A 16,630-nucleotide genomic window follows, 5' to 3' on the forward strand; every position below is an offset into this window, starting at 1 on the left:
GAAGATATAGAGATATAATTTTGTAATTAAGTAAGATACACTTTTGTGTTCATCCTTTGATTTTATGTAGTTCTTCTAACAAAACAACTTTCTATGCTTCCTTTCTTTTGTTGTATTAGATTTTATTTCCTCGGATCTGATGTTATTTTAGACAGCCAAAGGACAAACTTCTTTTCATCACTTCAATTCCCGAGGAAATTAAAACGTTTGGGTCGCAAACATTCTTTTCCACTTTGCTCTTTTGCCTTTTTTTTGTCTCCTTTACTTGCTTATTAATTGAAGACGAGGGATCTTGTACAAAAAGGAACTATTTCTCTCTCTGATCAGCATCCACTGATAGCAGAAGAACCAGATCTATCTGAAGAAATTTGATTAGTTGATCGATAAAAAACCATTTCCAAGGTTTTGGTTGTTATTCTTCACCTTCTTCATGATCTTCTCTCTTTAAAGTTTCTTTGTGTTTGTGTGTATTCTGATATTATTCAGTTTCCTGGGAATGATTTTCTCCAATCCAACATTAGTCACCATGATATGATTATTCTTCTAACTTACATTCCAGCATAGTTTATATATGGAGATTAGAGGAGAATAGATTCGGTCGTTCAATGAATAGACTTAAAAAAGTTCCAACTATTAGTCAGTCATTTTTACAGATCAGAATTCATGGTCATCTATGTTTTCATCTTACCTCGATGATTATATTTCCTTGATTGGAGTTCTCGTTTTTTGTTTCCATTTTTGGTTTGAGATCAATTTGCTAACTAAATCTTAGCAGAAGATGAAGAGTGGAAGATACAAAATGAGAACTTATTGATTCTTTCAATGCACTTCTATATGTGTATTAATCTGAGGCCATTTAGTATGTTGACGTTGTTAACTTGTAGTTTTTTATAATGCATTATTATCTGGTTATTTACTTTTGATGGGTGGTGCAAAACTTGAGTGGTTTTCCTCAAGAAAAAGCAAACTTGAGTAGTTTTATCTTGATCATCAAGTAATAAAATGGTGCTTCTCCCATGAGTATGCATGGCAGAAACGTTGTCGACACACTGCATTTCATTTTGTTCACATCATTAATTTACATTCTACTATACACTATGTTTCTGCTATTTTTCTTTGTGTTTTCATATGATTTATCTTCTTCTAAATTAGGAATTTCTTCTGCATTACAGAAAATTCCCCTCATGAATAACATCAATTATCTTTGCTCCTCCTTCACTGGAAAGGTTAAGGATTCATATCGTGTAAGAAAGACTATATTCATAGACTATCTTCTTTACCCGCCACAATATTAGGAAGTTATTCTCTGCAAAAACCGGTGCTTAGGTGTTAGTTACTTACGAATGTATGTCGCTCAAAGTGAGTATGAAGAGTACTAAGAATCATGTTAATTAGTTGTATTTAATCATTAATTCCGCAAAAGGTTAGGCTTAATAAAGATTAAGTGTTCAAAATATGATATGAGGAATAAATATTTCGGCTTTACATTTAAGATATATATGTTTTGTATTTCATTGAGTATTCGTTTCACTAATTTACTTCTATATATTTATGTTCTTTGTATTATCAGTCTGGGCTTAGTGCAAGAGTTTAATATGATTAATGTTCTATAAACACTATGTTCAAAGACTAGCTATGAAAATATTTTCCGTTAATTTGACCTAACTTCTTGAACTTCATATAGGTTCAGAATTAACAAAAAAAAAACCATTAGCCAGTCCAAGAACATGCTCTGATGATTGAATTAAGAACTTTTTTTCTTCTTAAACATGATTCATTGTTCAAAACTGATCAGCTTCCACTACTGAGATCAGGAAAAGTTTTTTTTTTTTTGAAGTGGCAAAGAACTTTTAACGTTAATTTTGCTAGAATGATGAAATAAGCTCCCTTCAATTCTTTATAGTCAATACCGCTCATTTCGTTCCATAAACTCGGCATCAATGCAACTGCATGTCCTTAATATTCTACTTCTCACATGTGATATATACTGTTCATTTGATAAACTTATAACACATGTGGATTGAGAATGCATCGATCGACATAATACGTACATTATCTCTCTACTTCTTTTACTGACCAATAGTTGTATTTTCGCATTGCAGGTTGTAGACTCACGCCTTTGAGAGGATGAATACCTTTTCACACGTTCCTCCAGGTTTTAGATTCCACCCGACCGATGAAGAACTTGTAGATTACTACCTTAGGAAAAAAATTGCATCTAAAAGAATTGATCTTGATGTTATCAAAGATATTGATCTCTATAGAATTGAACCATGGGATCTTCAAGGTATTCAACACGAACCAATACAAGTTAATTAGATGCTCCTGGAAAATTGCATTCTAGATACATGTGTTTGAGTTGTGCAATACAAATTAGTATGTCATTACACATCTCATGCATACAAACTTTCCAACTCCCTAAGCACTTAATCATATATGCTAATGTGTCTTACAATAATTATGGACATTCGAATTGTAACTTGACTGCATTTATGTTATATTAACAGAATTATGCAAGCTAGGAACTGAAGAACAAAATGAGTGGTATTTCTTTAGCCACAAGGACAAGAAATATCCGACAGGAACTCGAACTAATAGGGCTACAAAAGTTGGTTTCTGGAAAGCCACTGGAAGAGATAAGGCCATATACTCAAACCACAATCTTGTTGGCATGAGAAAGACCTTGGTGTTTTATAAGGGTCGAGCTCCTAATGGACAGAAATCAGATTGGATCATGCACGAGTATAGATTAGAAACCAATGAAAATGCTATGACTCAGGCAAGTAGTATATTTTCACCCTTCTATCAGGTCTTTGGTATATTTATCCAAAGAAAAAAAAGAAAAAATAAATCAATCACTATTTTGTCTCAAGAAACAAGGAAAATTTTGTTATGCAAGTTTTAGTTTCACTAAATATATGACAAAATTGATCGCATGCATTTTTCCACGGGTGAACCTATATAAGTACGTATAATATACATCAACAAAAATTAATTGCAACTATTTTGTATAAAAAATAAAACATTTCATTTGCTATTTATCTCCTGAAACAATTTTTTTCTTCTAGAAGATAGTTTAATTAATTGTCCATTAATCAAGGTTGAAAGTGGAGAACTTTTATGATTAAATTAACAGCATCAATGAGTTACACTAAATATTCTTGAATTAGTTTGTTCTTAACAAATGAGTTCAGAATAATTTATACACCATAAGCTTGTTTACACGTAGTTTAAGTTTATTCGAAGAGTTGAATGAAATGATATGTCCAACATTATAAGATGTCATGTTGGCATTCAATATATATTTTTATATACCTGTTCAAAAAATATATACATTGGCATTTAATAGATATGGAATTCAATAGTTATTGAACTTTTCAAAAGAAGACCTTGTAATTTAAAAAAAAATTTATATTTCATTGAACTTTATAGAGTTCAATGTATTGTAAAAAAATGAATTTAATATAGAGTAATATAGAAAGTAAAATGATGATGTGTCCATTAAAGTCTAATAAGTTCAATGGATTATATCAAATAAAATCTAATTTTTGAACACATGCTTTGGTAATATTCACCAGCTATATCCCCATATATACTTACGTTTAAACAAAAACGATATAACAGTAAGGTGAGTTATTATCAACTGATTCTAATTCATGCATCGTTCTTTATTTGCAACAGGAAGAAGGATGGGTTGTATGCAGGGTGTTTAAAAAACGAATAACAACAGTACGTAGAATGGATGAACATGATTATGTGTGTTGGTACGATGACCAAGTCTCATTCATGCCGGATTTTGAATCCCCAAGTCGGGTATCTCATTCTCATCCTTATACATCAAACAGTTCATTCCAGCATCAATTTCCTGGGAAATCTGAGCTTGATGATCAAATGCATTATAACTTGCCTCGTGAGCACTCCTTCCTCCAGCTTCCTCAATTAGAGTCTCTTAGATTTCCACAATCTTTAGCTGGTAACATTAATGCTTCCTACGCAACCACTTTTCAACCTCCAACTGATCACCAATTGAACCCCAACTTGCTTTATGGTTATAATAATAATGGTGATGGTGGTGGAAATGATGTTCAAGTGACTGATTGGCGTGTAATGGATAAATTTGTTGCTTCTCAGTTTAGTAACGATCAAGATGCAGTCACCAAGAAAAACAATTATTTGAATCCTCCTTCATCGTCTCCTCAAATGGGTGCAGAACAGGTGAACATGATTTTAAGCGAGTCTAAGAGTGATGAGATGGCTTCAGAAGGCGCCTCGATATCCACCTCCACCTGCCAGATTGATATGTGGAAGTAATTAATCAAAACAGAACTTTAATTGAACTCCTTGTTCAACAAGGAAAAAGAAAGAGGCATATATTATAGTGACTAAAGTGTATGTACTAATATATCAAAGTATCAAACTGTTGATCTAGTTGTTGTACATAATAATTCTAATATCGGTGAAGCAGCTGCTTTATCAAATTTGTTGTGCTAAGCTATACAATATATATTATCTTGATTTTAATAATTTGGTATTCGTTATTAATACGATCGTTTGGTCAAAAATTGATATATATTGCTAATGCATTTTTCCTGATCATCATTGTATACATGGTTTTGTTGCTTAATCATTCATTGCCATCATGGTATGCACATGCGAATTTTTAATAAAAATGTAATATTTGGTAACGTAAATAATGAAAATTTCTAAACGATTATTTTAATGCATGCATGCATTGAAAACTTTTGTAGCTAGTGATAATACCATATTCAAAATTTGTACTGTAAATAATGAAAACTAAGTCCCAGATCTTCCACTGTTTATACTACAATGATGTCAAAAGAGTACGTATAGGTATAATTAAGTACGTATAACCATATATAGATTTAGTTACTAGATTACTGTTCTTAATAATATAACAACATCCGAACAAAGTACCTGCATAACAAATGTACGGACGGAAACTTCAATTCACCAACAGCGACAATAACAAGCTTTTTGATTTTACGGATATAGAGCTGATGGAAAGAAAAAATAGCATATCCGAAAAATTAGAAGCACTATCAATCAGTACTCAGGACGTGTGCATACGTGTGGTAGTGTATGACAAATAATTTTGCGAAAGAAGTTTATGACATGATGCATGTTTGGGGGATGCTGAAATGAACCTGGTAATCGGAGTATGTCAATTAACATGAAAACCATGCATGTTCCTCCCTCTCAGAACGTACAATATAATTCTCTTCTATTATACAAAGTTTTCAACATAAAATAAGGTTCACACTATTCTGGCTTCAAAGTATGCTTGATATATATATATATATATATATATATATATATATATATATATATATATATATATATATATATATATATGACAAAATTGCAAGAATGGTTCATGTGGTATGTCAAAACTAGCAACTTTGGTCCAAAATGGATTTGGCTCGCAAGGATGGTCCAATAGTTTCGTTTTGTTGCGAGTTTAGTCCAATTTCCTATGAACTTTTTTATAATGACGGATTTGCCCTTTATTATTTTATTTTCCATTTTTCTTTTATTACAACAGTTAAAAAACAATTAAAAATAATACAAAATAAATCTCTCTCTCTCTCTCTCTCTCTCTCTCTCTCTCTCTCTCTCTCCTGCGAATTAGGACTACGATCTCAACCCTTTATCATTTACCTTTTCTTGCTTGCTTTCACTTACAACCTTACCATCACGTAAATTAACGCCATGAACACAGACATGATATCTCCATGATTATCTTCGTCTTCATATGAAAAAGAATCTCGATCGTCGGAATCATTGAAAGGTCCGACCATAACAAACTCTTCATTTTCTACCCTTATGCCAGAACGAGAAGATCTATGTTTACTTCTTACCACTCATCTTAGTCTTTATCAATATCTAACAAATCCGATTGATTTTGAACAGGGAGTCTTCTTTTTTCAGGATCAAAATGCAATCAAGAGTTATTACCAGAATCAGTGACCTAGAGAAACGAGATTAGAGTAAACAACATCTTGGAAGAGTTGTTGTTCTTCGTGGGTACATTTATATGATACTTCTTTCCCCGTTTTGTGTAACCCTAAATCGATGAATCTTTCAAGCCCTAGAGTTGTTGCTCTTTTGTGTAACCCTAAATCGATGAATCTTTAGGCTCAATCTGAACCTGCTTCACCGATTGGAATCTTCCTCTTCCGATTTTGCATTATGGTCGCTAAGATTTTGTTGCATCATGCGTCTGTGTAATGGAGTTATGACCTAGTTTTAGGGATGACAGAAGGGAAACGGGAAAGGGAAAGGGGAAAGTGGGTTGGCATGTGGTGAGGTTTGATAGTGTAGGTGCCTTGGAGTGACTGGAGATGCCTTGGAGTTGTCGGAGTACTCGTGTCGGCGGTGATACCGGTGGAGAGGAAACATTGTAGAAGAAATAGGGGAGGGAGATGACGTGTTTGGGTTTATAGCTAATTTATTTTATTTTGTTTTATTTTTAATTGTTGTAATAAAAGAAAAATGGAAAATAAAATAATAAGGGGCAAATCCGTCATTATAAAAAAGTTCATAGGAAATTGGACTAAACTCGCAACAAAACGAAACTATTGGACCATACTTGCGAACCAAACCCATTTTGGACCAAAGTTGCTAGTTTTGACATACCATAGGGACCATTCTTGCAATTTTCTCTCTCTCTCTCTCTCTCTCTCTCTCTATATATATATATATATATATATATATATATATATATATATATATATATATATATATATATATATATATATATATATATATATATTTTCGAGTAGATTTACCAAAGGATTCATGGCATACCATGAGATTAAAAAGGAAGATTGAAAAAAAAAAGAGAGAGAGAGAGAGAGAGAGAGAGAGAGAGAGAGAGAGAGAGAGAGAGAGAGAGAGAGAGAGAGAGAGAGAGAGAGAGAGAGAGAGAGAGAGAGAGAGAGAGAGAGCAATATTGTAATTAGCTCTACAAACATAGATCGAGACCTTTGGTTCATTGTTTTGTGAAAAAAGGAAACCGCTTAATTATCACTCTAGATAGGATCCCTATGGAATTGTAACAAGATGCCAAATTTCCGTATAGTAATTGCCAAACCACATAATATCATTTAGTATGGGCAAACATAGTTGTGTAAAATCAAATAGAGGTATAAGCTTGATTGGTGAAGAAGATACGTCAAACCAGCCACTGAATGGTTTGCTTATTTTTTCTGGTTAGTATGTTAATCGAAGGGATCACGGCAAGTTTCGATAACATACACTAATGGCATAAAAGCAAAAAAGAACAGGATAAAAATTTGCTTGTTATGGACAATTTTCTCTATAAAGTCCACAGTCCATCAACTTGTCAAATTTAGCACAAATGAATCTCGAAATGTAAAGCCTTTCATGCATGGAAACCCTGTGATCCGTTTAGATGTTGAACCAAAATTTAGAAATTAAAATCTACGCAAACTACCCAAAAATAACAATAAAGAACTATAAATTTTGAGACAAGATCCTAAAAAGGGAAACAGTATTACGGTATGCATGTTTGGCTTTATGGGAAAAAATGTAGGACTTACCATGAATTCGAGGACTCCCACTTATAACCGAAGAATTCACTGAAGCAATCTCAGAGAGAATATCTATATATTACGGGGTTTGTATTCTGAATCTGATAATGAAGTTTGAGGGAATTCAGGTGGGATCTTGAGATCTTCTCCATCTATAAAATATTGAGAAAAGGAAAAGACAAGTAATGGCATGAGTCGATGATTCTGTAATGAATCTAACAAACAAGGAACAATAATAATGATAGGTCTTACTTTGTTTGAGGTCAATAAGATGGTTGTGTTTTTACAATTTGTTTTCCCTTTTAAGCGATGCCAACTTCACAGCAGACACCATCATGAGGCGTGCTCTTCTAATGGTACTCATATAGGTTCACAATTAAGATAGAACAACCACATCCACACACAGAGAATAAACCTTTTGACCAAGTTTGACGACAGAGACAATTCATTCATTGGAGTTACGGTTCGTTTGTGGTCTTTTTTTTTTATTGTTTGATATAGCGTTTCCCTTCGTTAGATCTATGTATTGATTAATACGACGGTTATGCTAATCTATCATTCTATTGTAATACTTCGATTTTTTTGATAAATTATGCATCGATATTAAAACCTTCTAAAAGTTTATAATATAGGATTCGAAAAGTATTTAAGCTCAAAACAATCCCATCATACGATTCTTTTAAACAGTATAAGAAGTTTTATAGGAGTTACAATCTGTTTATGCATTCAAAGTGAGGTCATTGACTTCCGAACATTAGGAATCACCATTTTTAGATATAATTCACTACAAGAAACACAAGTACTACAACAAACACGAGTATTAGCAACGACAAACATCGCCGTTAAAAGTCTGGGTTGTCACCGCCAAAAGGTCGCCGCTAATGTCTCACTGCACATACAGGGACGGTTCCACTATGGTGCCCATAGTGGCACCGACAGCCCCTTATTTTTTCGGATACAGTGTAAAAGTTTTCGATTTTTTCCTTTTTTTCTACATTTGAGCCACTACGTAAAAGGAAAAATGTGCCACTGGCAACACCTACGTGCCACCGGCAACACCTACTACGAAATCTTGGGTCCGTCCATGAGCACATACTCCCGAATTCACCGCTAAAGGTTTGTCGCCGCTATTGTCATACATCGCCGTTAAAGGGTTGCCGCCGCTAATACACATGTGTCGCCACTAAAGGTGTCGCCAGTAATTGTATTTTCCTTTATTTTGTATTTAACATTAAAATTATAAATAAATAAACTATATGAAAATTATAAAAATAGTCTCCAACCAAAAATTTCCTCACTTCTATGTTGATCCTCATATTACTCATTCTAACTTGTGCCCTTGACTGTCCTTCTGCTATGATATTAATCTAATCCAACATCTGTTCAAAATATTAATCCAAATGACATCCGTTCAAAATATTCATCCAAACATACTGCAAATTATCCAAAATACTAGTCTACAAATCTTTACACAAACAAAACATTACAAAAATCCTAAAAGTAGCTATTCATCATCATCACTCTCCTTATTTCCTCCGGGTTCATTTCGTTGTGGCAACAAACGAAACTGTTCTTCAAGTGCAGCACTACATGTCGGGCCGTTTAAAATTTGTTTGAAGCATGTCCAACTACAAAGACAACAACATAGTCTTATAAGTTAAACCAACAACTTACGAAAATATAAGCAAAGTACAAACAACATACAACCCACACATATTGCATATACATTATAGCATTGTATTTTGTTTTTCATTTTTCCATTATAGCATTGTATTATAGCTAAACTTAGGAAATATTAGCAAAGTACAAACTAAGGTCATGATGATTATAGCATCCTACTTTTTTTTTATTTTTTCCATTATAACGTTGTACTTTCCAAATAGAATTAAACATACATGTTACACATATTGCATATAATACATTATAACATTGTGCTTTTTTACATTTTTTTCCATTATAGCATTGTACTTTCATAAACTAACAATTACCAAACTACAAAATACCAACAAATAAAACTATAACTAAACTACAAAATACCAATATGTCCGCTATAACCAAACTAACAATTACCAACACAGAAACTTTTAACAAACTAACAATTACCAACATTTGAAACTATTACCAAACTAACAATTACCAACATATCAAACTATTACCAAACTATCAATTACCAAAACATAACCAAACTAATAATTACCAAAACATAATTTAACTAACAATTACCAAACTACAAAAAACCCTGGTATCAAACTATAACCAGAGTATATATATATATATATATATATATATATATATATATATATATATATATATATATATATATATATAGGGAGAGGATCAAATGAGAACACCTAAAAGGTTGAGAACGCGAGAACAGTTGTAGACCAATCATTTTTTGAGGGCATAAATGGAATTTTACCATCTAATTAAATTATGATTTCCTAAATTTTAGTGATTATGATGACAATTACCCAAAATATCTCATTTTTTAGATCCTATTCTTTTAATGAACTAATAATTAATAAAATCATGATTTAATGTCTATCTAAAAAAACGTTTTTTTTTTCATTTCATTTTTCATTTTTATGTTTCATTTTTAGCAATCAAATATCAAGAGAATGAATAATTTATCGGTTTACCTCATTTATTTTTTTTTTAAAAATATCTTCATAAATAATGTTTTATACATTTCATTTTAAAATGAATAAAATGGTAAATTACAAATGAATTAACTCAGTTGTATCTATGAATACACTTGTAAAATCATAAATGAATAAAACCCGAAAAAAGATTATAAAATCAACTAAAATCGTACTCATATATAAATAAATAAAACACATCTCTATTCATATAAGAATATAATTATAATAGTAAATGAATAAGTTGCAATATATATTTTTTGACACGGAAACTAGTACTACAATTACAATGATAAATGAATAAAATACATTTGCGCTCCTTCCGAAAGAGGTATTGGTGTCGATGTTTTATTTGGTAAATCTCCCACCTCCCACTATATGCATGTTTATTCATTGTATCTGCAAAAAATGTTAAAGAAACAATTATGTATAATTATATAGTCATTCACACATAAATACATTGATATTCACAAATGAATACACTGGTATTCATAAATAAATACAAAATAAAAAGTGTAAAAATTATCATTTCTTCATAAAATGAATACTCCTAATCATAAATAAATACACTTATTGATTACTCATGAATACCCTGCTATTCATAAATAAATACAGTCATTCAAACATAAATTTACACATAAATATATTGATATTCACAAATGAATATAAGAAAATAGTTGTTGCCCTTTCGTTTCAGCCCTCAATTCATCTATTTTCTCATTCCTTTTTGTCAAGTATTACCACACCAAAAGTACCCTTTTAATGCTTAATTTGCTGGTGAAATCAAAGACCAAGAACAACTATAAAAGAGGCAGCAGCCTCTTGGCTTTTTCCCCTCACATGCATTGTCGTGGCTGCTTCATAGATTTACATAGTCATATTCATAAATAAATAAAACTAGATTCACATATATTAAAACTATGATTCAAAAAACTTAAATGAAACTTGAAGACCAGAGTGTCCCTACCAAAATTAAAAAGCAGATGCTAAAAAATGATATAGGTTTCATGTTCTTTGATGTTCTTTGATGCATAGTTAGATTCATACAATTGTTTCAAGCTATTTCGAAAAGCAGATGATCGAATAATAGAAACCCAAATTCTCAATAATTAGGAATGCCTAATCTAGATCAAGAGAAGAAATCGATTCGTTTTCAAATAAATAATAAGAAAGGGAAAGAGGAACTCACAGACTTCAATATCGCTGCTACAGAACTCATCATTACGACCGAGACACGCGAATAGCCCCGAGTCCCATTGAGCCCTAGGCATCGGCTCCCCCATCACATTAGCACCACCATTAGTCAACAACAATCCATCCGTAAACAACATGATGAAACCCTGATGCAACCAGAGGTGAAGACAGCTTCGTGTCAGCCGCCACAACAGCTATCTGTGATTTGGGGATCGGGGTTTTGGTGGTGGATTTCTCTGTTTCGAATCCATTCCATACTCAAACCCTATTCTGTTTTCACGATAGGAGAGATGAAGAACAAAGGATTTAAAGGGTAGACGGTGGTTGGAAGATGTTGAAGGAGGGTCCTAGTGAACCCGTGTTCAACCAGTGGTGGCCCGACGGTCTTGTATGGTGACAGATTCTATGTTGGCGTGATTTTATGGTCGTGATTTGGCCGGAACTGATGAAACGAAGATGGTGGTGACGGGAGAATGATGAAGACGGCGAGTATGAGAGACAGAGTGATCGGGTTTGTGATAATTTGGTTGATTTCATTTTAATAAGGTTGACTGAGTTTAATTTCCATATAATAGTTGCTAATTTTGTGGAAAGAATCAAAAATACAATTACCTTCATACCCTTTTCCTATTTTTTGAAATTTAAAAAATATTTAAATTAGTTGGAAATTAAACAAAATGTCAAATTAATTTCTGCCTCAGATTTTGAAATTTGAAGGGTCCAGAACTGTTCTCGCGTTCTCAACCTTTTTTGTGTTCTCTTTTGATCCTACTCCTATATATATATATATATATATATATATATATATATATATATATATATATATATATATATATATATATATATAGGGTTAGGTTATTTTGTTTTTACTAACTATTGTGTGCCAGAATGCACAGATCTGGACCACCGGATGGAATAGAATCAAAGGTAATGATCTGAGAGTCTATGATATTACAATAGGGTAACATGCACCATATAATCACACAATTTTCAGCATAAGGGTATTTTGGTCAATTTACCTATATTAAAAAAAAAATTTCCGGACTTTAAGGGATAATTAATTCTTTTATTTTTAAAATTTTGACTATTTTAAATTAATTCAGATTTAAAAATCCGATTTTATTCTGTGAGAATGACAGAATTCCAGCCATAAACTAGTAAATATACTTTCGATTTTATTCTTGCAGAATACATTTCCAATGCAGTTATATTTGATAATTGACCCGATTTAAGAACAAGATATTATTCATATACATCCAACTTGGGTCTATGATTTTATTCTTAATATACATTCGAAATTAAATACAAATTAGTACATATTCTTACAGACTAATATCCTTATACATTTTAATATAGTTATACATATTCTAACAGAATATCATCAAATATGAATAAAATTGTTAAAAAATAGCATTCTTGAATATACAATTATTGAACAAATACACTTGATCCTCTTCAATGGTCAATATAATCAACTTGATCTTCACATATATACTTGTTGTTGAACTCGATTCCAAATATTTCTCTTGTATGATTAATATTGAATTCCTTCTCCATGTAATTCTGAAAGAATAAGATACATTACTCGTTAGTATTACTAGTTAAACAAATATACTTGTTGTTAACAAACATTCTCAAAGACATTATAACAGAATGCATTTATAGAAATAAATTCTAATAGAATACATTACATAATGCACTTAAATCATAGTCTTTTCTTCTATATGCATAAACATTCTAAAAAGCATGTATAAATGTATTCTGTCAGAATTACTAGCAACACATGTTTTATGTAATATTTATATTCTCATAGAATGAAAGTTGTGAATTGCACCAAAACCGATAAGTAAAAATTGAAGAAAATGCACAAACTAATGAGTAAGTGCAGAAAAAATAACAACTTTTAGACATGATAGCTCATACAAAATTCAATGCTTAGGTTGAATTGGAACTTAAGCATTGGAATCCAAGATTTCATTCTAATAGAATTGGAATTCGAGATTCCATTCTGGCAGAATTACCCTCATCATATTAGATACCAAGGCCTTCTATGACAATTTTTTCGATAATCAACTTACCCAAACAACACTTACAGCCATTAGGCACACGAATGTGAAGTAATTTTTCCTCCCTACACAATTATTCAACCACTGCACAAGAAATACTTTAGAATCTGTTCAACAGTTTATTATATTATTATATACCTGCCTACAAAAGCTATGGAAGAATCTGTTCAATCCACCTTGAAACCTGTTGCAAATCATACCGCTGTTGATATGCTGAATCCACGTTATTATTACTCCCGCCATTACCACCACTTCCATCACCGGAATCAGCCACCTCCCTTTCTCCTCCACCATCTTCATGGTTCACTGCAACCGGTTCACCACGCTCCTCTTCTTGGTCTACATCACCCATTATCCGAATCGAAACCTCCCCATTGCTATTCTCACCATTACTACTTCTATTACTAGCAGTACTGGAACCACTCGAGTTATGATCACGATGATGATGGTTAGAAATCAAGCTCTCTGATTCGTGATAATCGGTATTCGACCTAGGTCGAAGAACACCCGAGTATTCAATTATAGTTGTTACAGGTGCTTGTAAGAAACGAATTATCGGAAACGGAGAAGACGACATCGCTCTCGGCGAAGAACTGCTACTACTTATCCTCCGCATCGTCGGTGATGTGGGGTTTGATGAATTCGGACTATTAGTCGCATGATTATCAGAACTCGTAGGATCAACGCTAACACCTGTTGTTTCCATCAATCGATGCATACAACCCCTTCTCTGATTGTACCTTTTAAACGCTCAATCCACAAATTCCCCAAAAAGAAAAATACTTACGATGATGTAGAAGAAAACAAAGAGAAAAACGTCAAATGGATTGGAGGTGACAAGGGTTAGATAGCGATCTTGACATGTAAATATGAGAATTTATGTTAATTTAACGAGCCAATAACCAGATAAATGGGGGAAATGGCTTCAAGAATCGCTCTAAACAGAATTAGAGTATCGAATTCTAGGGTTTTTTTTGTTGTGTTTTGAATCGATATGAAAGCTCCAACTCGATTCAGGAATGAAACGAAACGAAATGGTGCATTTGAAACGATACTGAGTACGATTTATGGCTAATGCTCTAAATTTATCTTTGATTCTTGAGTGAAATCAGGAATATTAATTATCTTCCATAATTAACTATGCAAATATTACTATAATACCCTTAACTGATTTATTTAATTATTTATTTTTTCCTAAATTCCTATTGGTGCATTCATGCACACAATAGTTGTTAAAAACATTTGAACCTATCTCTCTCTTTCTCTATCTCTCTCTCTGTATATATATATATATATATATATATATATATGAGATTTTGAAATTAAACAGTCTTGTTACCTGTGATTGTGGCGATGGTTGTGTCGTTGGTTGTTCCCGATTGTACATCAACACAACCGTAGAAGGTTTACGTTCGATGTCTCTGATATGGCCACGTCGAACACCCAAAATTCTTTCAAAACACTTTTTTACGTCCTCTGATATCAGATGGCTTGCTCCAGAAAAAGCTTGAGTTTGCTAATTGATCTCTTAGAGCAAAGCATTCTGTATTTTCAAAAAAAATGATTAACATCATTATATATATATATATATATATATATATATATATATATATATATATATATATATATATATATATATATATATAAACACTTATATGAAAATAAAAATTAACCACTTACATATCATTGCTTGACTGTAGGACTACTAAATACACATTCACTATTGGTATTAGCCTTATGAAATGCTTCGAGTCTACTGATGCCTTATTTAACATTAAAAATTAGATTAATTATACTTTAAATAAAGTGTTAAATATATCATAACTTACTTCTTTGAAATAGGCATGGCTATATGAACCTGATAGCCCCTCTATCTACAACTTGTTGTGCACGGACTCCTTTGTTTGTTGTCGAACACTTTATAAATTTGGGCGTTTGAAAGTGTTCGACTGTGTGTGCCTAATTTTCAGGTGACCTACCCTTTGGGGGGTTGGCTAATTCCTTTGGGATATCTGCAAGCAGTCCGACATTCTGAAAATAAGTATGTGCTTTGTTTTTACGTCCTCTATAAATTTTTTGTAGACTCGCATCAATGCTATGCAACAACTGAGCACGTTAGGGATCCAAGTTAAGCCTATATATGCAATTCAAAATTTCTCTACAAATACAAAAAAGTTAGTTAATTAAATATCAATCACAAATAAACTTAAAATATTATGATATAATTAATTTACCTTCAGATGTGCGATTGTGGAATTCCTTAAAGCGGAGGAAACATTGTCCGAACCAGATTGCTAAAAGGGATGTTTGCCAAATTTATTGCCCAGTCTCATGGGTAAATTGTCACGTTTTCCGACAGGGGAAAATGTGAGCTTTCTGTCGAAATCCAAATCAACGGGTTTTCGCTTGTTTGCTCGTATCAGCTTTGCGAGTTCGATGTTTTTAGATAATCCTCGTCTTTTTTTGGTAGCTCAGCTGAAAAAATATAATTAAAAATATTAGTCACAATAATAAGAGAATAAAAATAGCTAATAAATATATCATAATAAGACTTACCATCCTCTTCGTGCTTTCTGCGGCCAATACCTACAGAAGGTGGTGGATCCCCGACTCCAGAACCTCCATGTCCTAAGCCCATCACATCGGCCGACGCCCATGATGTAAAGGAGTATCACCCAACTAAACACCATATATAGTCTACAAAATTATAAGATGTACAATATAGAAACACAATATGAATAAAAGTTAGTCTGCATAATTATAAGATGTACAATATAGTATCATATTTTTTTCATTATATCATCTTACTTTTTTTTCCATTATGGAATTGTACTTTCCAAATAAGCCCTTAAAAGTTAAGTATTGTTCCAATCAATACATATATGCATATACATACAAATACACTTAAACATATATCCTACACATATTGCATATTCATTATAGCATCCTGCTTTTTTTTCATTTTTTCCATTATAGCATTGTACTTTCCAAAAAAATCCTTAAAACTTAATTGGTATTCCAATCAATACATATATACATATACATAAAAGTGCACTTAAACATGCATCCTACACATATTGCATATTCATTAAAGCATCCTACTTTTTTCCATTTTTTTCCAATGTAGCATTTTCCTTTCCAAAAAAGCCCTTAATAC

General features: G+C 32.3%; 1 protein-coding gene and 1 long non-coding RNA gene across 3 annotated transcripts; one reads left to right on the plus strand and one right to left on the minus strand.

The window, feature by feature from the left end:
• The first annotated feature begins 2,121 nt into the window (after nt 1-2,121).
• On the plus strand, nt 2,122-4,452 carry LOC145118779 (NAC domain-containing protein 7-like). The gene is made up of 3 exons (XM_079054451.1): nt 2,122-2,287; nt 2,508-2,779; nt 3,682-4,452. The coding sequence occupies exons 1-3, from the start codon at nt 2,128-2,130 to the stop codon at nt 4,309-4,311; spliced, it is 1,062 nt and encodes a 353-aa protein (XP_078910577.1). The 5' UTR covers nt 2,122-2,127; the 3' UTR covers nt 4,312-4,452.
• Nucleotides 3,619-7,901, minus strand: LOC145118780 (uncharacterized). 2 transcript variants are annotated; one of them, XR_013713450.1, is made up of 4 exons: nt 7,827-7,901; nt 7,584-7,726; nt 4,936-5,015; nt 3,619-4,286 (listed from the first exon to the last, which is right to left on the minus strand). It is a non-coding gene; the product is annotated as an uncharacterized LOC145118780 (long non-coding RNA). The 2 variants fall into 2 exon arrangements; XR_013713449.1 differs by lacking the exon at nt 7,827-7,901 and having other exon boundaries at nt 7,584-7,782.
• Nucleotides 7,902-16,630: the final 8,729 nt, after the last annotated feature.

Source organism: Lactuca virosa, chromosome 6 (assembly GCF_052849685.1).
Source record: "Lactuca virosa cultivar CGN04683 chromosome 6, Lactuca_virosa_CGN04683_v6, whole genome shotgun sequence".
Taxonomy (NCBI): Eukaryota; Viridiplantae; Streptophyta; class Magnoliopsida; order Asterales; family Asteraceae; genus Lactuca; species Lactuca virosa.